General features: G+C 41.3%; 1 protein-coding gene across 1 annotated transcript in view; it reads right to left on the bottom strand.

The window, feature by feature from the left end:
* Positions 1–25,037, bottom strand: part of COG7 (component of oligomeric golgi complex 7) — an 83,589-nt gene that overhangs the window by 39,826 nt on the left and 18,726 nt on the right. Inside the window, exons 5-7 of the mRNA XM_004706061.2 lie at positions 14,837–14,919; positions 14,023–14,145; positions 4,791–4,989 (exon numbers count right to left, since the gene is read on the bottom strand). Coding sequence (XP_004706118.1) covers positions 4,791–4,989; positions 14,023–14,145; positions 14,837–14,919 — 405 coding nt within the window. The remainder of the gene's footprint in view (positions 1–4,790; positions 4,990–14,022; positions 14,146–14,836; positions 14,920–25,037) is intronic.

Raw genomic sequence — 25,037 nt, 5'->3', positions numbered from 1 at the left:
CAAATGGATTAAGCCTCTGATGACTCCCCTCTGACCACAGTTGAGGGATGTGAACAGTTTTGTTATCAGACAGAGAACAATGTAAAGACAGTTATGGTAGATTGAGTTAGGTTAAAATGTAATATCTTATTTTATATCCTTTTTGACCCATTTAAAAGTTGTTTTAAAAGAAAAAAAGCACAGGGGAAATACACATGGATGAAGCCTCCAGTGAACCCCTCCCTGGAAAGGTGGAAACAGGGCAGGTGGGGTAGAAATGGTGAGAGCACTAACACAGAGCATGGATTGTTATGGATGTCGCAGAACAGTATGTGTATGCTTGTGAATGCGAATCTAATTCGTTTTCTTTCAACTTTATTTTGTGCAATGCAACAATTTGAATATGTACAATTTAATGACATTGTTGATTCCTCTAGTTACGCAACCATTCTTTTCCTTTACTGAGTTGTTTCTACTTTATTAACATAAACTCAGTATCTCAAAAGTTCCTATCGAATTTTTCAAGTTGCTATTATCAATTAGATCCCATTACTCTCTTGCATTGCCACTGAGTTGATGCTGACTCATAGTGACCCTGCAGATCAGAGTAAAACTGCCCCTGTGGGTTCCCAAGAGCTATAATAGACTCGATGACACTGAGTTTTTTGAGAATATGTCATATGACTATGTTTGGTGTTGCTTAACATTGTGCCTTCAGCATCCAATCCCAAAAATTAGGCCATTTTTACTTTAATTAACAAATTAGTTAAATACGTTTTGACCAATTCACAATGCTGTCATGAAAAATTGATATATGTAAGTATAAAAGGCACACACATTGTTAGAAACCAGAATCCTCACTGCAGACAAGGGAAATACAACTGAGAATGGCAAGAGATAAAAAATTCTGTAGTGTTAGATTTTATTTGGAAATGTCAGTATAAACTTTTAATGTAAATATTTATTTCCTGTGTTCAACAAAACGGCCTATGTCTCACAACACTCAAGCAACAGTGATATTAGCTTCATACTATGGTGTCCTATAAAAAATAACAAGATTCCTTGTGAAAATGGTTTGTTCTCAGGTCCCTGAGACAGGGAAATCGCAAGATGTTCCTGGAAATGTTTGTGTCCAAAACTAAGCAGGTATTAAAAGATTAATAGGAATATGTAAATATATATGAGGGGGGTACCAAAAAAAAAACCCAGTGTGATGTAAGGGGGATAGTGCACTTGGAGTTGGTTCCAAGCCAGCCCACCCCCACCAGGGCGATGAAAAACAGAAACTGTGGGGGAAGGGTCGGTGTAAGATATGAACCTAATAATAATAATTTATAATTTATCAAGGGGTCACATGGGGGTGAGGGGAAGAGGAGCTGATACCAAGGGCTCAAAAAGAAAGTAAATGCTTAGAAAATGATGATGGCAACATATGCACAAATACACTTGATACAACTGATGTATGATTGTTATAAGAGTTGTAAGAGCACCCAATAAAATTATCTTTTAATAAATAAATAAAAAGACAAAGGTGGGCTTTGTGACAAGATTGTGAAACTTTGTCTTACATACTTTGGACATGTTGTCAGGAGAGCCCTGTCCCTGGAGAAGGACATCACGCTGGTGAAGTGGAGGGGCGGTGACAAAGAGGAAGGCCCTCAAGAGATGGACTGACACAACAGCTGCACCAACGGACAAGCATAGCAATAGTTCTGAGGACGGCGCAGGACTGCGCAGGGGTTGTTCTGTTGTGCACAGGGTTGCTATGGGTCTGAATCTACTCAGTAGCCTCTAACAACAGACTGAAAATATTCGAGGGTAAGTTTGGTGGTGGGATTGGTTCCTTACAAAGCAATAAAGTGATCAAAGTGTTGCTAGGTATGGTTTTCCAGCCTAATTTTACAAAGGAGGATTTTTGCCTTCAACTGATCAAAAATGACCGGGACAGGCACAGAGTTTCCACACAGGAAAAGTTTTAGTAGAGAAGATACCAGCTGATAGAAAATGAGAAGGGCCTAAGCAACGTTGTATCTGTCTCCCTGAAGCTTGGGGTACAGGGTGGGGGGTTCAAGGTTTCTATCTCCTCCACGGTGTAACGGGGGAGAGGGGTTTTTATACACATTCATTAAAATTCAGGGGAAAGGTAGTCTTCTTGGATACTGCTTGCAAGGGATTCTGGGATTACAAGACAGGACTTGTTATGGGATGTGTCGCAGGTGTACCAGAGTCCTTACGTGGTGGCACATGGGTGGGCCCAGGCTTCCTACAAAACAACCTGAGAAGCATTTAAAGACTTAATTTGCCTGTCTGTTCCAGAGTGTGGGTTCTCACAATTGACTTGTTGTCAGTGAGTTTCTAGTTTGGAGTGGTTTCTAGCTGTACCGCTTCTTGGTTCTCAGCTTGGATGACGTTACAAGGGCTCCTGAAAGGCTCCTCCTTGCCTCAAGATCTATCCCTCAAACACGAGGAGGAGGAGAAAATGCTGTTTATTAGTACTTACATAGTAATAGGCATTACATATTATCGAGAAATGATCTGCAGTCGACAGGTTGTGCACAGGTTTTCAGCAAATACTACTCTTTTTATGTAAGAAACCTGAGCATCACAGAATTGGGTATCTATAAGGAGTCCAGGTACAAAACCCTGGGCAAATACCAAGGAATAACTATTGTGGAAGAAAATACCAACAAGTGCTAATAGTGGCTCTCTCTGAGAGATGGAAGTTATGGATAATTTTAACTTTTTTATTTTAATTTTTCATGTTTCTCTTCCAACATTTTCTTTTTTTCCCCCTATATAAAAATGCATGCACTTTTTATATACTTAAAAAAAATTATTTTATTAGGGGCTCATACAACTCATCACAATCCATACATACATCAATTGTGTGAAGCACATTTGTACACTCATTACCCTCATCATTCTCAAAACATTTGCTCTCCACCTAAGCCCCTGGCATCAGCTCCTCATTTTCCCCCCTCCCTCCCTGCTCCCTCCTCCCTCATGAACCCTTGATAATTTATAAATTATTATTTTGTCATATCTTGCACTGTTCGACATCTCCCTTCACCCACTTGCATGCCCCTTTTTGGAAATCTAAAAAGCAGTCATAAATAATCTTTACTCCTGATAGCTGCATAACAAAGGCTTTCCCTGGTTCTTTTTTTTTTTTTTTAATACTTTTACTGGGGGCTCTTACATCTTTTATCACAATCCGTACATTCATCCAGTGTGTCAAGCACATTTGCACATATGCTGCCATCCTCATTTTCAAAGAATTATCTTCCCACTTGAGCCCCTGATATCAGCTTCCCATTTCTTCCCCCTCCCTTCCCTGCCCGCCCTCCCTCATGAACCCTTGATAAATTATAGATTATTTTTCCACATCTTACATTGTCCTCCGTTGTCCCTCAGCCACTTTTCTGTTATTTGTCCCCCTGGGAGGGGGTTCTAGGTTGATCCTTGTGATGAATTCTCCCTTTCTCCCCCCAAACCTCCCTTAAGCCTCCTGGTATTTCTACTCTCCTTGTTGGCCCTGAGGGGTTTATATATCCTGGATTCAGGGTACAGTATAGCATCAATGAAAAACACAACTTTCCTCTAGCTCTTTGGTGCTTCCTTCACCCCATATCATGACCTAAATTCTACCTTACAAATGGGATTAGACCAGAGCATGCACACTGCTACAGATAGGAGTCCGCAACACAGGGAATCCTTCCCTGGTTCTTGAGAGGATCGTTCTCTTTTCTTCAACAATGGTCCCTAGCAGTCAGAGGAATGCAACCTGTTCCTTGTCTCACCTTCACTCCACCCTGCTCCATCAGGATGCATGGCCTCAATACCCTGGAACCACTGCTGATGACATCACAGCCTCTGGAAGCTTCCTACATCCACTGTACCTCTCCCACAGCAAGGCCTGACAAGTGAGCGTGCCAAACCACTGCGTGAATCATCAAGAACACAAACAATATACACACTCCCTGGAATGTCCAGACAATTATACCCAAATGCAATTAAAGAGAATAACTATTAAATGCACGAAGTTAGTGACACACACTTGCCAAACAGCAGAACAAGGTCTTCCTGAAGGGATTTCCTGATCTGACAGCAGCATGTATCATGTGGCCTGTGTTATTTAAAATCATTTAATGCTCTTGCTACAGATGGGAAAATGACCAGGAAAGTGGAACACCACCACACTGTGGGCCCAGATGACAGCAGAAGTGCTTCGCTACCTGATGGCACTGGGGAAAGCCCATTCCCTTTAACCCATTCCCTTTAATCCAAGTGCAGCTCCTCTTCCCTGATGACAAGCTTGTTGTGGCCCCTTCAAAAGCCCTCCCACCAACTTGTTCTCTTCCATTTAGCTTGAATTGTCTGAGCCTTTATGATGACTTTATAGAAAGAAAACTTTACTCTTAAAAGTGCCTATCTACTCATGTATAAGCCGAATTTTTCTGCACATTTTTAATGCAGTTTTTATGGTAAAAGTAGGTGCCACAGCTGATATTCAGGTCAGCTTATACTCGAGTATATACAGTAACCTGCTGCCAACCAACAAATCTCCACTAATATCTATCTGCCTTGCACTTAGGCCTCTTAGGCTCAAATTCTACCTCCATCAGTTCCCTGGGGGTGCAAAAGCACCGAGGCAGCAGTGGTCTTGGCAAAAAGGAAAAGAAGGACTTCCGTGGCGGCAATGTTTTCGTGGAGAAGGCCTCCACATCTGTGGAGGAAGAAAATGCCACTCCACCACATAACAGTAAACTAAGAGAAGCCAAGCTGGAGAGCTGGAAAGAGGGGAGACTTACGTAGGTGGGGGAGAAGAGCCATCTCCAAGCCCTTTGCAAAGTGGGCAGTGGTGTCATAGAACTCCAGCAGCTTGGTGAGCTCCATCTCTGGTCCTGCCCTCTCCAAAGCGGAAGCCAGGCAGATGGGCAGAGAGGGCACCAAGGCCCCCAAGGTCTGAATCAGCAGCACTGTCACTACCTCCTGGGGGTTCTTGAAGACCTGCAGCGGGAGACAGGTATCTGCTTAGCACAGGCACCCAACAGGAGCAACCTTGGAAACAGAGTCTCTTTGTCACAATATATAGTACAAACCCTGTCAAAGGAGAACCTAATTTGCTGCACCAAAAACACGAGAAAATATTTTTTAAAAGAAAAGATTCAATTTCAGTCTCCCCTGATATCAGAAAAGTTGTCTAGCCAAGAGCTATAAACCCAGAGTACTCTTCACTACAGGGTAAAATGCATTCAGAAAGTACAAGCTCTATATGCTGTCCAAACAATTGGCTATTTCTTGTCTACCACTGGCCCCAAATGCCCAGGTATTTTCAAATCTATTCAAGGCTTTCACACAGTATTTAATGGTTACCAAAAACTGGCTCAGGGGAATGCTGAGAGGATGAAAGTGCAGAATGTGAACATTAAAATGACCTTTAAGCACTTTTACAAACCAGCCTGCAGCTGTCTCGAACCTTGCTCTCCCCTGGACACAGCTTTTCAGTCCAGATGGATTGAACCTATCCCTCCTCTGGATGCAGCTTTTCAGTGAGGTGGCTGTTTTCATTATCATTTTTTTAAAATAATGTACCTTCCCCACCACACTGAGGTGAAACACTAAGGGTGTGGAACAACAGCAAGGGGAACAGAGCAACAAGGTCCTCGGGGAATACCAAAAATTGAGTGTGGGGCCAGGGCATGGCACCCCATCAGACTCCACCGGGAAAGACTCCTAAAGGTTAACAAACAGACCTTGAACTATTCACAGGTTTTTCTTTTTTTTTCTCGTTGGATTTTTGGTTGTTGTTTTTGTTGTTTTGTTTTACCATTGTGTTTTTTGTGCATATTATTATCTCTGCAGGTCTATCTAGATAAGATAGGCGGGATAAAAAATCTGGAGGAGAAAACAACGGAACCAATGGTTCTGGGGGAACATGAGAGAGGGGGAGGCGGGGTAAAGGAAGTGGGTGTTAACAACCCCAAGGACAAGGGAACAACAAGTGATCCAAAATCAATGATAAGGAGGGTGTAGGAAGCCTGGTAGGGCTTGATCAAGGGCAATGTAACCGAGAGGAATTACTAAAACCCAAATGAAAGTTGAACATGATAGTGGAACAAGAGGAAAGTAAAAGGAAATAGAGGGAAGAACTAGGAGGTAAAGGGTATTTATAGAGGTCTAAATACAAGCATGTACATATGTAAATATATTTATATATGAGGATGGGGAAATAGATCTATGTGCATATGTTTATAAGTTTAGTATTAAGGTAGCAGATGGACATTGGGTCTCCATTCAACTACTCCCTCAATGCAGGAACACTTTGTTTTATTAAACTGTCATTCCATGATGCTCACCTTCCTGACACGATTGTTGAATAAGCATATGTGTATAAGCAAATGTGGTGAAGAAAGCTGATGGTGCCCGACTATCAAAAGAGATAGCATCCGGGATCTTAAAGGATTGAAGATAACAAGCGGCCATCTAGTTCAGAAGCAACAAAGTCCACATAGAAGAAGCACACCAGCCTGTGTGATCACGAGGTGTCGAAGGGATCAGGTGTGGAGTGGGGACCCGTAGCCCAACTGTAGACTACTGGACATTCCCTTACAGAAGGGTTGCAGGAAGGAGACGAGTCAGTCAGGGTGCAGTATCGTACCTATAAAACAGACAACTTTCCTCTAGTTCTTTAAAGTTTCCTCATCCCCACTATCATGATCCCAATTCTACCGTACAAATCTGGCTAGACCAGAGGATGTACACTGCTACAGATCAGAGCTGGAAACACAGGAAATCCAGAACAGATAAACCCCTCAGGTCCAACAATGAGAGTAGCGATACCAGGAGGGCAAGGGAAAGGTAGGGGAGAAAGGGGGAACCGATCACAATGATCTACATATAACCCCCTCCTTGGGGGACAGACAACAGAAAAGTGGGTGAAGGGAAGCATCAGACAGTATAAGACATGGCAAAATAATAATTTATAAATTATCAAGGGTTCGTGAGGGAGGGTGGGGGAGGAAGGGGGAAAGTGAGGAGCTGATACCAAGGCCTCAAGTAGAAAGAAAATGTTTTGAGAATGATGATGGCAACAACTGTACAAATTTGCTTGACACATGGATGTATGTATGGATTGTGATAAGGGCTGCCCCCAATAAAATTATTTTTTAAAAATAATAATGTACCTTATTGTAGTTTGGTTTATAAAAAGATACATAGCAAAAAATATACCAATACAAGTTTCTACACCACAGTAGCACTGATTAAGTTCTTTGAGTTGGGCAACAATTCTCACCCTCTTTTCACTGTCTCCTAAGGTTCCTATCTAATCTTTTGAGTTGCTATTTTCAACTGGACCCCATAGACATAGACATACATATACACACACACATAAGCATGCTTGGGACTGGTAGCAGGCACCATCCAGTTCTGGTTGCATGGCATGGCAAAGGAAGCAATTGTTATGGTAGCAATTAGCCAGATTCCAGATCCCCCTCCTATTCCCAACTCTCCTTCTTCCTCTGCACTCTGGGTACACACAGATTTTTGTGCCTTGGATGGCCACCTGAAAGCTTTTAAGACCCCAGGCACTACACAACAAACTAGAAGGTGGAACAGAAGCACTAAACACGTTATTAGGTTCATTGAGATGTCCCATGAAACCATTTCCCTACACCTCCAAATCTCACGTCATTGTGCTAAGCACCCTCAGCAGCCTTTCCCCCCATTATAGGAATATATCCATAAGTTTGGCTAATTCAATGTTTTTGTATGTGTACAACTTATCAACAGCACCTATATTAACTGGTTGTGCAGTCCTACCCTTAACCAACCAAACTCACTGCCATTGAGTCGGCACCGACTCACAGAGATCCTATAGAGCAGGGTAGAACTGTCTCTGAGTTTCTGAGAGTGTAAGTATGTATGAGAATAGAAAGCCCCATCTTGTCTTTTTAGTTTTTTGATGAATCTTTTATTCTTTTTTTAGTTAATAATTTTATTGGGGGGCTCTTACAAATCTTTTAACAATCTGTCATGCAACAGTATTAAGCACACTTGTACATATGTTGCCATCAACATTTGAATCTTTTCTTCTTAAGGACCACCAGGAATAGTCTATGCAGAGCCTTCTGGTTAGAGATTCACTGATTCATTGGGAGTCTTTCTTACCAAGCTATGTATTATAGATCCCTTCATTGAAAGTCTATTGTGTATGTGTTTGTTTTGTTTTGTTTGCGGGGTTGATATGTTGTTCCATGTGGGCTTTGTTGCTTCTGAGCTAGATGGCCGCTTGTTTACCTTCAAGCTTTTAAGACCCCAGACGCTATATCTTTTGATAGCCGGGCACCATCCACTTTCTTCACCACATTTGCTTATTCACCCGCTTTGTCTTCAGCGGTTGTGTTGGGACCAAACTTAACCTTGACCAAGGTGAACTATCATTATGTAATATAGTCCATGTTTAAAGTTCCCTAACTGTCCTCTATAGTATTTCTTTGTTAAATCATGCAGGATCCCATCACAGATCATCCATTGCCATTTAATCGTCACAGGTCTTTAGTCTCCTTTCACCTAGAAGTGCTCTGGGGTTTTTCCCTTAGGATCATCCACATTTTGAAGAGTCCAGGGCAGTTGTTTCACATATGACCTTTAACTTGGGTACGTCTGTATGGTTCCTCATGGAAGCACCCAAGTTAAATATTGTGGTTAATAATATATATATATATATATAAATTTTTTTTTTGCTAAATGTTTGGACCAAGAGCGATACTTTACAAGAAAAAATAATAAAAGAATATTTTTGCAATTTTGAAGCAAGCCAACATTTCTTAGGAAAGACAATGCAATAAAAGAGAAAATATATTAATTGTTGGGTTTTTTGTTCCTTTTTCTTCAATGTTGTTTTCAGATGCTACAGAATCAATTCTGACTCATAGCAACCCCAGTCCTGCGCCCTCCTCACATCTATTGTTCTGTTTGAACCCATTTTTGCAGCCACCGTGTCAATCCCTTCTATCAAGGGTCTTCCTCTTTTCAATGACCCTCTAACTTTACCCAGTATGATCTCCTTTTCCGGTCTCTGCCTCTCCTGACATGTTCAAAGTCTGCGAGACAAGGCCTCACTGTCCTCCTTCTAAGGGGCATCCTAGCTGTACTTCTTCCAAGACAGGTATGTTTATTCTTCTGGAAGTTCATGGTACTTTCAATATTCTACGCCAACACTAAAATTCAAGATTCAAATACACTGATTCTTCTTTGATCTTCCTTATTCAATTTCCAGCTTCCACATGCATATGAGGCAATGGCAAACACCATGGCTTGGGTCAGGCACACCTTAGTCCGCAAAGTAACAATACTTTAAAGAGGTCTTGTGTACCAAACTTGCCCAATGTGATACATCCTTTGATTTCTTGACTTCTACTTCCATAAGCACTGATAGTGGATCCAAGCAAAATCAAATCCTTGACAACTTCAATCATTTCTTTTTATCACAATGCTGCTCTTAAGTCTCGCTGTGAGAATTCTTTGCATTGAGTTGTAATCCACACTGAAGGCTGCAATCTTTGATTTTCATCAGCAAGTGCCACAAATATGCCTCGAATTCAGCAAGGAAGATTGTGTCATCTACCTTCGTCACTGCTATGAATCACACTTGACCCTACAGCAAGTTAATGGAAAAGGAACGTAGGCGCTGAGGTTGACATTCTCAGCTAGCCAGTGAGGATCTGGAAAAGCAGAGTGAATGACAACGTTACTGATTCAAGAGTGATTTACGGTCAGAACATCATGTATGGAATCTTCTTGTCAAATTATTTAACCTTGAGTGCTATTCTAATGCCTCCTCCTTCTTCATATAGTTTCTCATATCATTATTCACCATAGAATGAATAAATACAGTGAAGGAATATAACCCCAATACATACCTTTACTGATTTTAAAACGTGCAGTATTCCCTTGTTCTAGCTTAAACACTACCTCTTGATCCATATGTAGGTTCTGCATTAGCACAATGGAGTGTTCTGGAATTCCCATTCTTTTCAATGTTAACCATAGTTTATGATACTAACAGTTGAATGCCTTTGCATAATCAATAAAAACAAGTAAACATCTTTCGGTCATTCCCTCCAGCTAAGAGCTACCTGATGTCAGCAATAATATCTCTCATTCCACATCCTCTTCTGAATCTGGTTTGATTTTCTGGCAAATCTCTGACAATGCATCATGGCAGCATTTTTAATTTTCTTCAACAAACTTTCACTTGCACGTGAATTGCTTCTCTTTAGAACAGGCACAAACAGGGGTTTCTTCCAGTCAGTTAGCCAGGTAACTGTCTTCCAAAATTGAGTCAGTGCTTCCAGTGGGCTCCATCAGCTTGTTGAAACATTTCAATGGATACTCCATCACTCCTGGAGTTGTTGGTTTTCTTGTTTGTTTTCCACTAATGCCTTCACTACAGTATGGATTTCTTTCTCCCATGTCAATTCTTTTTGGTATAGTGGCTGAGTATGCCTTCAATTTTCTGCCCAAGTCAAGGCTTGAATTTTGTCTTCAACTTGAGATGTGATGAGCATGTTACTCCCTTCTGGCTTTCTAACTTCCCCATTATTACTCTGTCTTCTGAAGCTGCTCTTGGAAATCCTTTGGTCAGGTCTTTTATGTCATCGTTTCCTCCATTGGCTTTAGCACCTCTAAATGTTCAAGAGCAGTTTCAGTCTCTTCTGATATCCACACCTTGGTTTGTACGCTCTTCCTTATTTCTTTAGTGATATTTCCGTTTCTTCAGCTATGATATCATGATGTCATCCAAAGTCTTCTGTCATTAGTGTCCAATACATTAACTCTGTTCATAAGATGGCCTGCACAGTCAGGGGGATATATTCCAGCTTCCTCTCTGGCTTTCATGGACTTCTTTTTGTTTCTTCAGCTTGAATCTAAACTTACATAGTAGCAATTGATGGTCTCGTCCACGGTCAGCCTCTGGCCTTCTTTTAGTTGAAACGGAACTTCCCCATTGTCTCTTCCCACAGTTATAGTCCATTCAATTCCTACATATTCTATCTAGCAAAGTCCACATGTACAGTTGCCATTTATGTCGATGAAAAAGGTATGTGCAATGAATAAACCTCTGCTCTTACAAAATTCTATCGAGCAATCTCCAGCTACGCTTCAATCACCAAAGCAATATTTTTCAACTACCATTTAATCCGCTGTTTGCAACTTCCACATTCCTATCACTAGTAATTATCAATGTATTGCAATTGTATGTTTGATCAGTTCCAGATTGAAGTAGCTGGTAAAATTCTTCAATTTCTTCATTACTAGCTTTAGTAGTTAATGTAAAAATTTGAATAATAATTATATTAACTAATCTTCCTTGCAGGTATATAGATATTATCCTATCACAAATGGCATTGTACTTTAGAGATCTTAAAATGTTCTTTTGATGATGTATGTGACACCATTCTTTAATTCGTTACTCCTATTATAGTAAACTATAGGATTATCTGATTCAAACTGGTCAGTACCAGTCCACTTCAGCTCACTAGTGTCTAGGATGTTGACCTTTAAGCATTCTATTCAGTTTTGATGATTTCTAGTTTTTGTAGATTCATACTTAGTACATTCCATGTTCCAATTAGTAATGGATGTTTACAGCTATTCTCATTTTGAGTCATGACCATCAGCAGATAAAGTTCTAAACATTTTGAGTGAGTAACATGTGTGGTATACTATGAAGGCAATGATGTCTGCTAACATACTTTGAAAAGCATAAAAGAAATAAGATGATTAGTAAATTGAGAGAGGTATGGACAGATGGAAGTTGGTAGTGGTGGCCTTAACTGGTATCAAGTCAATTTTGACTAACGGTGGCCTAATGTGCAAAAGTAGAACTGTTTCATAGGCTTCTCAGAAGGAGATTGCCAGGCCTGTTTCCTGAGGTGCATCTGGGTGAGTTCAAGCAACCAATCTTTCAGCTAGTAGTCAAGCACTTTAAGTGTTTGCACCACCCAGAAACTAGACTTATAAAAAGCCTATGTAGCAAAATGTTCACTGGAGTAACTACGAAGCGAGTACAGGGATATTCTTTCAACCAATATTCTTGGTATGTGGAAAGCTAATGGGGGATGAAGCACTTTTGATGGCTATCAGGGGAGGAAGAGGAAGGACGGGAAGAAAGTCACGGACTAGGAGGTAGACAAGTATTAATTTGGGTGAAGGGAAAGGCCACATACAATAAAAGGGCAGTCAGCAAAAAATGATGGAAGCATGGGAAGTTTGCAAGAGTGAAAGGCCACAGAGGCAAACACTGTTATATACACAATCCTGCAAGTGGTGATCTACAAGTAGATGCTTGGGTAGACGCACAGGCTGAATGGGTGTAGGAGAGAGAGTTGGAACATGCCCATGGATATATAGAGATTTAACAGAGGATATTTGAATATGTCTAATTATACTTGCTGCAAATGTACTCATGAATGTGATGGAGCACACAGGAGGCAAAGTTATGAGCACTTCTTACATATAACCAAACACCTTGAATTGCTCAGCCGTGGGGATCAGGACCCTACTCTCAGGGGTGACCAAGGTCAACTGGCACAACTTAGCTCACCAAGACAATGTTCTCCTCCCACTTTGATGAAAGTGACTGGGTCTGAAAAGCTTGTGAGGAGTCATCTAAGGTCCAACTATTGGTAACTCCTCATGCAGAGGGAAAGATCAACGATGAAAAAGAAAGACATATGAAAATATTTAGTCCAGTGGACTGATGGACCATGCAAGCATTAGCCTCCACAACCCTGAGACTGGAAGGACTAAACGGTGCCTGGCCACCACTGCCTTCTCTGAAGAAGATCCCATGAGAAGATCCGAGAGAGAGTGGGAGAAAAATGTAGAACAAAACTCCAAATCATGAAAGAGCCCAGGCTTCCTGGTCAGATGGAAACTAGTGGGAACCCATTGACTATGGCCTTTAGGTCACCCTTCAGGTCTGGCACTGGTCTTCTACCCATGTTAAAAGAATCAATCATTTAAGAACAAAGGAGCACATTTACGCATATACAAAGTACTAAGGGTTAGGAAAGAAGGAGAAACGGAAACAGGAAACACAGGTCGTAGTAAGATCAGCGACTGAGGGGTAAGTACACTGAGGGATTACAATGGATGAGTTGAAACAAAATGTGTGTGAACTGTTGAATGCAAAACCGATGATCTACTTGCAAACCTTCACCTAATTCACAATACAAAGTGCGTTTTTTTGTACAATACAAAGTTTGTAAAATGTGAAAGGGAAACAGTCACCTAGCCCCTTTGGTCTTCTTTTGCTCTGTACTGAGTTTAGGAGATGACAGCCCACTATTATGCTTATATGCTGAAAAGAAAATAGGTCATGAGCCAAAGTCTTAAAGTAGCATAAACTCGCACCTTAAAAACTGAGGATGGGACCTGGATATAAGTCTGAGAAGTCTATGACCACTTTTAGATGATGAAGAACATCCGTATCCAAGGAAAGGGCAAGAAAGAAGGGCAAAAGGGAAAAACGAAATGTGGGCGGAAACAGGAAGAGGGCCATTACATCGTGGGCCCAGCAACCGATGTCACAAAGCAAATTGTGCATCAGCTGTTGAATACAAAAATGCTTGGCTCTGTAAACTCTCACTCAATAATCACAAATCACAATGAAACAACTTAAAAAAAATATCTTGTTCACTGAAACACCACCTGACTAAGGACCTCCTGCTTTTTAGATCTGAAGATAATGGCCTTCAGGAATTCCACGGGCTCACTTGCTGAACAACAAGCAATACTGTCACATTAGATTCTATTTAAGATATAGATAAGAGTGATAAGAAGGGTTTTAATGGGGACCTAATGAGTTTACTGACGTGGGTTTCGAAGCTTATCTGTTAATCCCTCTGGTGACACTGGCAATCGGGGAGGTTCTTCGAGGTGCTCTGCAGTTAGGAGAGACCATTCCCGAGGTAGTCACCCATTCTTTGTCACATTGGTTTTGTTCTCTCTAGAAACCAAATGAGCCATTACCTGCGTAGCCCATTGGATTTGGCTGTGCCAGGCACCAAGCAAGGCATCGTAGAGTCCGGTGAGCTGTCGGTCCAGGGGGAGCTCACTCTGGCACAACTCCTGCCAAGTTGCTAAGAGCCGTACCTGCAGAGGCAAAGCACAGAGGGCCTTATCAGTTACGTCTATGAAAATACCTGTGCCTCCACCCAGCAAATGGTCACCAGTGAGGTCCACTCACTTCGGAAAAAAGGGGTTAGGGGGAGACATTTACAGTCACTTGCTCAGCTATCATTGAAATTGTTGCTCTCCAAGTGTTCCTCGCTTCTCTTATTCTGTCTCAAAAATACGCCAACAGGATACTACCTTCCTCTGAACAGCTCTCAGAGGACAGCATGAGTGTGTATTTAGGCTTCATGTCTTAACACTATTGCTTCAAGACACATGAGCTCTGGGCTTGAAGAAATTAAGGTAAGCCTAGAAAGCCTTTATGTTTTACCGTAACCTAAAGCCAACAAACTCAAGAAAATCTATAAAATTCATATAATGAAACATAAGACATGAAACTCCGTCAAAAATTTAAAATGAGGATAATTTAAACTTGTCAAGTTTGTCAATTAAATCCATATCTCAAAACAGAGGAGACTGAAAACTGATTCCTCTGCCCACCCCACCTCCCTCCACCTCAGTTGGCAGATGCATCCACAGGATGGATGGACCAAGAGCATCCCCTACTGGTTAATTCAAAGTAAAAGGACCAGCAGGAGTGGAGGCGACTATTTCACCTTCTGTAGCTCCGTGTTCTATTACAGTATCGTAATTATTCACAGCCTCTCACCTTACGACACTTATAGTAGTATGCAAGGAGCTGGGGCATCCGGTCAATTTCAGTAAAAATCTTCACATATGCTTTGGCCTGATCTAAAGGAGAACACAATAAAACATTACTGCTACCGAGTTTTCTTTTCCAGCTACAAACAAGAAGTCACCAGGATCATTGTGGATCTCTGTAAGCTAGTATTCACAAGTTCTTAGTGAGGATGTGAAATCACCTGGGCAGAGAAAACAGGAAAAACAGGAGCAAAACACAAAACTCAGTAACTGATGATGCATGCTGTAGCTTTTTAAATCACTACTTCACTAAGCCTTATCACCGGGAGGAAGACGAGGGCTTTCTATTCCCGTAAACAGTTACAGTCTTGGAAACCCATAGGGTCGCTATGAGTCAGAATGGACTCAATGGAAGCACGTTTGTTTGTCTGAAGCACTATCACATTACCAAGAATACACATCCAGAAATGAATCCTCAAATATAGATATTAAAATAAATTCAAATCAGGGCTCAGAGTACGGGTAGGCAAGCCTGGGTTGCAAAGTGTCAGTAAACGGGTCACGTGAGTGCAAGGGGCCAAGCCCCTATGATTCCGGGCCCTCCCTCAGCACCTCACTGGCCTCACCCTCGTCTGGGCCCTGGTTCGTATCAGAAAATATCTGCGATAGAGAGGAGGATCCAGATAACTCAATTATCAGCCTGACCTTCCTTTACAGGTGCGGAAACTACAGCCAAGGAACCCGAGTCACTCGGAGGTCAGAGGGAGAACTGTAGCCACAGTGCAGGTTGAACCTTCTGAAGTGGCTGCTATTTAACCAGGGCTGACCTACAGAAACAGAAATTTCTTATAATTCAATCTAATATTGACAGGACCTGAAAAATACTGATAGAAGCAAGCCTTCTACAAATAAGCCTGCAAGAATAAATCAAGCTCTTTTCTGCCTTTGAGTCTGTAATGTCTGGGAGGAGAGAGGGGCTCTCACCTGTCAGAGGGGCTTTTCCTAATCTGGGGCCCCTGCTCTTCTCTGTCACATCTTTCCAGCATTAGTCCAAATCTGTATTTATTTATTTAATCATTTTTATTGGGGGCTCGTACAACTCTTATCACAATCCATACATCCATTGTGTTAAGCACATTTGTACTTTTTTTTTTTAAGCACATTTGTACTTTTGTTACCATCATCATTCTCAAAACATTTGCTTTCTACCTGAGCCCTTGGTATCAGCTCCTCATTTTCCCCTTCCTCCCCGCTCCCCACTCCCTCATGAACCCTTGATAAGTTATAAATTATTTTGTCACACTTTACACTGTCCAACGTCTCCCTTCACCCACTTTTCTGTTGTCCATACCCCAGGGAGGAGGTTATATGTAGATCCTTGTCATCGGTTCCCCTTTTCCATCCCACCTTCCCTCCACCCTCCCAGTATCGCCACTCTCAGCACTGGTCCTGAAGGGATCATCTGTCCTGGATTCCCTGTGTTTCCAGCTCCCATCTGTAAAAATGTACATCCTCTGGTCTAGCTGGGTTAAGGTAGAATTGGGATTATGATAGTGGGTAGGTGGGGGTAGGAAGCATTTCAGAACTAAAGGAAAATTATATGTTTCATTGTTCCTACACGGCACCGACTGGCTCATCTCCTCCCTGCAACCCTTCTGTAAGGGGATGTCCAGTTGCCTATAGATGGGTCTTGGGTCCCCAATCTGCTGTATTTACTATACTTAGTTACTTGTTCAGGATCTTATTATCATCAGAAGTTCCGAGAGCACTGTGACCTTTCCTGTCTGATTTCCCTATTCCTAGAAATTAGCACGAATGGCACTAAGTATATGAATTAAATCAATGGCAATTTTACAAAGCATTGCTTTTCTAACTATAAGTAGTATCTTCATAGAGAACATAAAGAATGGGTACGATTTTTTTTAAACCTGCAATTATCTATCACACTGTGTTAAGCACTGAACACTTTGGTGCTTGTTCAAAGAAAAATATGTATTGATATAAATATGTAATCACTATATTTTAAGAGTTTTATTGGCAATGGATGGTTGTATGGATTGTGATAAGAGTTGTACGAGCCCCAATAAAATGATTTTAAAAAGAAAGAAATGTGCAAAGACCTAAAGGTAGAAAGCAAAAGGACCATGCTCAGCATATCTTAAGCTCAAGGAAATACTCAGGCCTCGAGTTGCAATCTTGAAAGATTCTATGGGCAAAATATTCAAAAGAAGATGGAAAGAATACACAGTCACTGTACCAAAAAGTACTGGTTGACATTCAACCATCTCAAAAGGTAGCATAGGAACAAGAACCAATGGTACTGAAAGAATAAATCCACACTGCATTGAAAGCATTATTCAAAACCAAGGCTCCAGCAATTGATGGTATATCAATCGAAAGGTTTCAAGAGGATGATGAAGCACTGGAAGTACTTACTCGTCTCTGCCACAAAATTTAGAAGACAACTACTTGGTCAACTGACTGGAAGAGATCCATATTTGGATGACCATTCCAAGGAAAGGTGACCCAACTGAATGCTCAAATTAAAGAACGATGTCATCGATATGACATGAAAGTAAAATTTTGCTGAAGATCATCCTTCGAGAGTTGCAACAGTATATTGACGAGGAGCTGCCAGAGGTTCAGGCCAGATTCAGAAGAGGACATAAAACAAGGGATATAATTACTGACTCCAGATGGATCTTGGCTGAAAGCAGAGATTACCAGAAAGATGATTCCTTGGGTTTTATTGACTGTGCCAAGGCATTTGACTATGTGGATCATAACAACTATAGATAACAATAAAAATGATAATTCCAGGGGGAAAAAAGTTTTATCGAACGATTCCCATCAAGAAGAGTTGTACAATCATCACCACAATCAGTTTTAGAACATTTTCTTCAATCTTGTACTCATTGTACAATCACCATTTTAAAAATGGTGCTGTAGTTAGAAGTAGGGCTGCTAACCTCAAGGCCAGCAGTTCAAATCCACTAGCAGATCCTCAGGAGACAGATGAGGATCTCTGCTTCCATAGAGAGTTACAATCTTGGAAACCTTACATAAGATTGTTATGAGTCAGAATCAAATGGATTGCAGTGGGTTTGAATTTTTGTTTTGGGTGGTGTTTTTTTGTGGGGGGTTAGTTAATAGAAAATAATTTATTTGTTAAAGCTAACAATAAAGTAGATTTGCCAGTAGAGGAAATAAATCCCTTTAACTAAAAGCATTTAACAGTGATTCTCAACTGTGGTCGCGACCCCTTTGGGGGTTGAACGACCTTTTCACAGGGGTCACCTAAGACCATCAGAAAACACATATTTCGATGGTCTTAGGAACTGAGACACCACTCCTCTATCTGATTCCAGGCTGGTCCACCCACATGCAGATACGCCCACATGAGTACCCAGCGTGAAGACTGTTACCCATGCTACACCATGCTTCAAGACAAGACTTCATTGATTTGTAACTAGAAATAAATATTTCACAATATAGAATTACATAGTTTTTGTGATTAATCACTATGCTTGAATTATGTTCAATTTGTAACAATGAAAATACATCCTGCCAACCAATTGCATGGAACTGTGTGTGGCCTCCTCCCTGGGGGACGGACAACTGAAAAGTGGATGAAGGGAGAAGTCGGACAGGGCAAGATATGACAAAATACCCATTTGTAAACTATGAAGGGCTCATGCGGGAGGTGGGGAGCGGGGAGGGAGGGGAAAAATGAGGACCTAATGTCGGGGGTTTAAATGGAGAGAAAATGTTTTGAGAAACGATGTACAAATGCGCTTTACACAATTGATGTGTGTATGGATTGGGATTAACAGTTGTATGAGCCCCCTAATAAAATGTTAAAAAAAAAAAAAAAACACAGAGAAGAAAGTTAAGGGAACTAGTATAATTAATCATGGATTGGCAATTCAACGTGGTACAGTTGTCAATTCTATCAAAATTGTTCTACATGTTTAATGTAATTCCAAATAAAGTTCCAGAAAGCTGGAAAAAAAAAAAAAAAGAAAAGAAAATACATCCTGCCAATAAATAAATAAATAAATAAATAAATAAATAAATAAAATAATTTTAAAAAAGAAAATACATCCTGCCAGGGGATGAGGTGGAGAGCAAATGTTTTGAGAAGGATGAGGGCAATGAATGTACAAATGTGCTTTACACAATTGATGTATGTATGGATTGTGATAAGCCCCTAATAAAAAAGAAATAAAAAAAGGGAAAAAAATCACTACACACACACACACACACACAAAGAAAAGGGTATCAACAATGGTTGAACAACGTGAAGAGTACAACCAATGGCACTGAATTATTCATGTAGAAGTTACTGACTTGGAGAATGTCTTGTTGTGTATGTTTATGCCACAATTTAAAAAAATAATAATTACACTAATAACAATCAGTACAAGGCAGAAAAATATTCTAATACGATTGTGGTAATGATTGTAAAATTCTTCTTGGTATAAATGAACTATTGAATTTTATGACATATGGATAAAGTGCCAATAAAACTGTGTAAAAATTTTAAAAAAAACAGAGGTAAGGATAACATAAAAAGTCTTCAATATGCATAGTAGATTATAACACCGACGGAGAAAATCACAGTGCGGCATTTACCCAAGGACAAAACTCAGCAAGGTTAGGAAAGAGAGAGGAATGGGCATGGAAACCCCAGGGAGGAAGGAGGGTGAGTGACATTACAGGGTGGAGATGGCAATCAATGTGATGAAAAATATGTACAACTTTTTTAAACTGTCACTCAATTCTCCAAAAATTAAAAATAAAAGAGAGAGTGAAAAGGAAGTACACTCTTGATAAGCTAGTGGTTCCACATTAAGTTCAAAGGATTTCTTCTGAATCTTTTTCATGTATATAATCTCACCGTAACCCCAGTGTAGTCCGAGGCAATAAGATGAAGAAATTGCCAATAGAATAAATAAGCTCGGTAAGATTACACAATTAGAAGATCTATGACCTTCTCCTGCCCAAGTTCCTGAGGCATTATGTGACTTGTGATAGCCCAGAGTGACAACTGACAGACATAGGATTTTAAATCTTAGATCTACAAAAATACCAGGAGCCTGCCTAGCTGGTCCAGACCAGAGATGTAGTACACAGAACCCCTGAAAGTAAGTCTCCAGTAATAAAGGGGACTCAGAAGAATATCATACTCCTATGATAGAGCATTTCAGAAGAAAAATTAAGGAGCAAAACTCACTGCCATCATCAAGCGACCTTTTAGAATGGAGTAGAACTGACCCCTGTGGGTTTCCAAAAGGGTAACTCTTTACAGGAGTAGAAAGCCTCATAAAGATGGCAGGACTGGGATCATGATAGTGGTGGGGGGTCAGGGGGAGGAAGCATTCAAGAACTAGAGGAAAGTTGTTTGTTTCATAATTGCTACACCACACCTTGTCTCCTCTCCGCGACCCTTCTGCAAGGGGATGTCCAATTTCCCACAGATGGGCCCTGGGTCCCCACTCTGCACTCCCCCTCATTCACAATACTATGATTTTTTTTTTTTTTGGTCTTTGATATCTGATACCTGATCCCTTTGACGCCTCCTGAGGGAAAAAGGGGGAACCCGTGAGGGAGAAAGGGGGAGCCCGTGAGGGAGAAAGGGGGAACCGATTACAAGGATCTACATATTTTCATCAGCAAGTGCTTCAAGTCCTCCTCCCTTTTAGCAACCAAGGTTGTGTCATCTGCATATTGCAGGTTTGTAATAAACCTTCCTCCAATCCTAATACTGCATCCTTCTTCATATAATCCAGCTTCTCTCATGACTGTTCAGCATATAGATTGAAGAAGTATGGTGAGAGGATTCAACACTGATGCACACCAGATGTTAAACCATGCAGTATTCTCTCTCACAGCTACTTCTTGACTCATGTACAAGTTCCGTAGGAGCACAACAAAGTGTTTTGGAATTCCCACTCTTCTCAAGGTTATCCAAGGTTTGTTGTGATACACACAGACAAATGTCTTTGAATAGTCAATGAAACACAAGTAAACATCTCTGTGGTACTCTTCTGCTTTCAGTCAACATCCATCTGACATCAGTGATGATCTCCCTTGTTCCACATCCTCTTTGGAATCCACCTCTGGCACCTCCTTGTCAATGTGCTGCTGCAACCATTACTGGATGATCTTTGCAAGCTTTTCCTCCCATGTAATTTCAGTGTTATTGTTCTATAGTTTGACCATGACTGTTGGGGTACCTTTCTTTGGAATGGGTACACATATGGATCTCTTCCAGTCAGTTGGCCAAGAACTGTCTCAAGTTTCCTGTCACCGACAAGTGAGCGCTTACTGTGCTCCATCAGCTTGTTGGAATCTTCCAACTGGTACTCTTTCAATTCCTGGAGCCTTGGTTTTGAATAATGCCTTCAGTGCAGCTTGAACTTTTTCCTTTAGCACCATTGGTTCTTATTCACCTCTTGAAATGGTTGAAAGAAAGGTAAATGAAAACTCAGTCTTTAGCCATAATAGGAAATCAACATATAATGCCTAAAAGTAGCATGCCAAAATAAAAAAGTATAAATGTATTCTGCGGAAATACGAGGGGCATACAGTTCTAAGTAAAGATAGGACTGGGGAATAAGAAGGTAGGGGGAGAAACTGTTAAAAAAAAACCTCAGTGAAATGCAGGGGCACAGTGGCTACAACGATGAGTTCAAACATTAATAATTCTCAAGATGGCTTAGGGCCAGGCAGTTTTGTCCGGCTAGTACTTAGGGTCCCACTGAGTGGAGGCCAACTCCACAGTAGCTAACAATAATAAACAAGCGGTTCCCTGGTGGTTCACTTGTTAAAGCACTTAACAACAAACTGAAAGGTTGGTGTTCAAACCCACCCACAGCTCCTCGGAAGAAAACCTGTTGCCCTACTCCCATACAGATGACAGCCTAGAACACTCTACAGGGGAGCTCTACTTTGCCACATGGAATCAACTCAAGGGCATCCAGCAACCAATACTCTTAACACCAAGGCGGAGAATCACTTTTTCTGCAAAGGGCCATTTGGATATTTATAACATCTTTTGAGGGCCATACTGGTCAAAAACTTAATTAACTCACACCTAATGTGGTGGCTGGAACTGCTTCTCTTTAGTGACGCATGTGATGTTAGCTGGGTCTCAGGGCCGGATGTTCCCTACCCCAGATAATGCTCTAATTGCTATAGTGTCTAACCCTCAGATAAAGCATCTAATTGCCTCACTGCAGATTAGAAATTCCAATTAAGCACCATTTCTGGAATCTGCCTTCATATACAAAATCCTAAATGCCTAGACATACAATCCTTTACCAGAAAATGCCCCAGAGGCTGAGCCATCATGTGTATATTACCTTATCTGGCTCCCCTATTTTATTTTTTTAATCACCTTACTGGGGGCTCTTACCACTCGTATCACAATCCATACATCAATTTTTTTCAAGCACATTTGTACTTATGTTGCCATCATAATTTTCTAAACATTTTCGTTCTGTTTGAGCCCTTGGTATTAGCTCCTCTTTTTTCCCTCCTTCCCCCACACTCCCACCCTCATGAACCCTTAATAAATGATAATTATTATTATTATTTTCATATCTTATACCATCCGCTGTCTCCTGTCACCTATTTCTGTTCTTCCCCTTTGGGGGGGGGGGTAATACATCAATCATCGCAATAAGTTCCCCTTTTCTCCCCCCACCCTCTTGGTATTGCTACTCCCATGTCTGTTCACAAGGGGTTTATCTGTCCGGATTCTATGTGTTGAGAGCTCTAATCTGTACCAGTATACATGCTCCGGTCCAGCCGATTTCTAAGGTAGAACTGGGGTCATGATATAGGAGGTAAAGATGCCTCAAGAAACCAGAGGAATATTGTGTTTTGTCAGTGCTATACGGCACCCTGGCTGACTTATCCCTTTTGTGAGAAGATGTCCAAGTGTCTACAGATAGGTTTGGGGTCCACTCCAACCTCCCTCATTCTCAACAATATTATTTGCTTTGGGTCTTCTGATGCCTGTTACCTGATCCCATCAATACCTCGTGATGACACGGGCTGGTGTGCATCTGCCACGTGGGGTTGTTTCTCTGATGGCCGCTTGTTTAACATCAAGCCTTTAAGACCCCAGATGCTTTATCTTTTAAGCCAGACACCATCATCTTTCTTCACATTTGCTTATGCAACCATTTTGTCTTCAGCAATCGGGTCAGAAGAGTATCACAGAAAGCCAGGTTAATACAACAAAGTGCTCTTCTGTTGAGGGAGGGCTTGAGTAGAAACCCAAAGTTCCTCCATATATTGCCATATAAATATATGTACATAGGCCAATTCCTCTATTTTTATGAATTAATATATTTACATATGTACACACCTATGTTTCTACCTCTATCAATGGTTTTGCTTCGTAGATCTTTCCTGTTTCCTCTTACCTTCCTCCTGTCCCACCATCACACTCACCCTTCATTTGCCTCTCAGTAATTCCTCTCAGCTAGATTATTGTTGCTCCAATGCCACCATGGTCCCTACGACCCCTCTCGCCATTGATTTTAATTCCCTAGTTGTTCCCCTGTCTATGGCACTGTTTGCTCACCACTCTCCCCACCACCCTGCCCCCCTGAACTATAGTTCCTGTTGCTTTCTCCGCAGGCTTGCTCCTCGTGCCTATCTTATATAGGCAGGTATGTTAGTCTGGGTACACTAGGGAACAAATCCATAGAAACTCATATAAGAGAGTTTTATATAATGGGTTATTGTACATTAAGAAAGCATCCCAACTCAGTCCAGTCCAAGCCCATAAGTCCTATATTAGCCCATTTGTCGTATACCAATCTATAAAGTCTCTTCAGACTCACAAAACACATGCAATGATGCCAAATGCAGGACGATCACAGGCCAGTGGGTAGAACGTCTTTGGATCCAGTGGCGTCGTAAGCATCTAAGCGCTGGCAGGGGTCTCCACTTGGCTTCTCCGACTTCAGAGGTCTGGTTGCATCATGGTAGGTCCATGTGGCTTTTCCAACTCAGGGCACTAGCGTAGGTCCATGTGTCTTGTAAGCTGCAATGTCTTCCAGGGAGTGAGCAGATAGTCTCTCCCACCTCCAAGGAGGAAAATCCAGATTTCCCAGAATTCTCATGAGAAAGTAATGCCCACACAGAGGGCGCATTGGCTATGATCCGATTGAGAGACTAGACACCACCCCTTAATCCTCTCAAGTCCAAAATTTACACCAGATTATATAACTACCACAGCAGACAAATAGCAAGAATGAAGACAAAACAAAATGGGGAGGAGGGAGTGAAATGGGAAGCTGATATCAGGGGCTCAAGTGGAAAGAGAATGCTTTGAAAATGAGGATGGCAGCATATGTGCAAATGTGCTTGACACACTGGATAAATGCATGGATTGTGATGAGATGTAAAAGCCCCCAATAAAAGTACCGTATTTAATTTTTTTTTAAATAAAGAAAATAATATATAACAATAGCTTTTGGGGTCTTAAAGGCTTGAAGGTAAACAAGTGGCCATCTACCTCAGAAGCAACAAAGCCCACATGGAAGCACACCAGCCTGTGTGATCACAAGGTACCGAAGGGATCAGGTACCAGGCATCAAAGAAAAAAAAATCATATCATTGTGAATGAGGGGACCCAAAGCCCATCTGTAGGCAACTGGACATCCCCTTACAGAAGGGTCATGGGGAGGAGATGAGCCAGTCAGGGTGCAGTGTAGCAACGATGAAGCATACAACTTTCCTCTAGTTCTTAAATGCTTCCTCCACCCCACTATCATGATCCAAATTCTACCTTACAAATCCGGCTAGACCAGAGAATGTACTCTGGTACAGAAAGGAACTGGAAACACAGGGAATCCAGGACAGATGATCCCTTCAGGACCAGTGGTGTGAGTGGCGATACTGAGAGGGTAGAGGAAGGGTGGGTTGGAAAGGGGGAACCGATGACAAGGATCTACATATAACCTCCTCCCTGGGGGACAGACAACAGAAAAGTGGATGAAGGGAGATGTCAGACAGTGCAAGATATGACAAAATAATAATTTGTAAATTATCAAGGGTTTATGAGGGAGTGGGGAGCAGGGAGGGAGGGGGAAAATGAGCTGATGCCAGGGGCTTAAGTGGAGAGCAAATGTTTTGAGAATGATGAGGGCAATGAATGTACAAATGTGCTTTACACAATTGATGTA

Source organism: Echinops telfairi, unplaced genomic scaffold (genome assembly GCF_000313985.2).
Source record: "Echinops telfairi isolate 266 unplaced genomic scaffold, ASM31398v2 ScPeMD7_5;HRSCAF=22, whole genome shotgun sequence".
In the NCBI taxonomy this organism is placed as follows: Eukaryota; Metazoa; Chordata; class Mammalia; order Afrosoricida; family Tenrecidae; genus Echinops; species Echinops telfairi.
The sequence above is the reverse complement of the archived record's forward strand: the minus strand, read 5'-3'. Positions and strand labels throughout refer to the sequence as shown.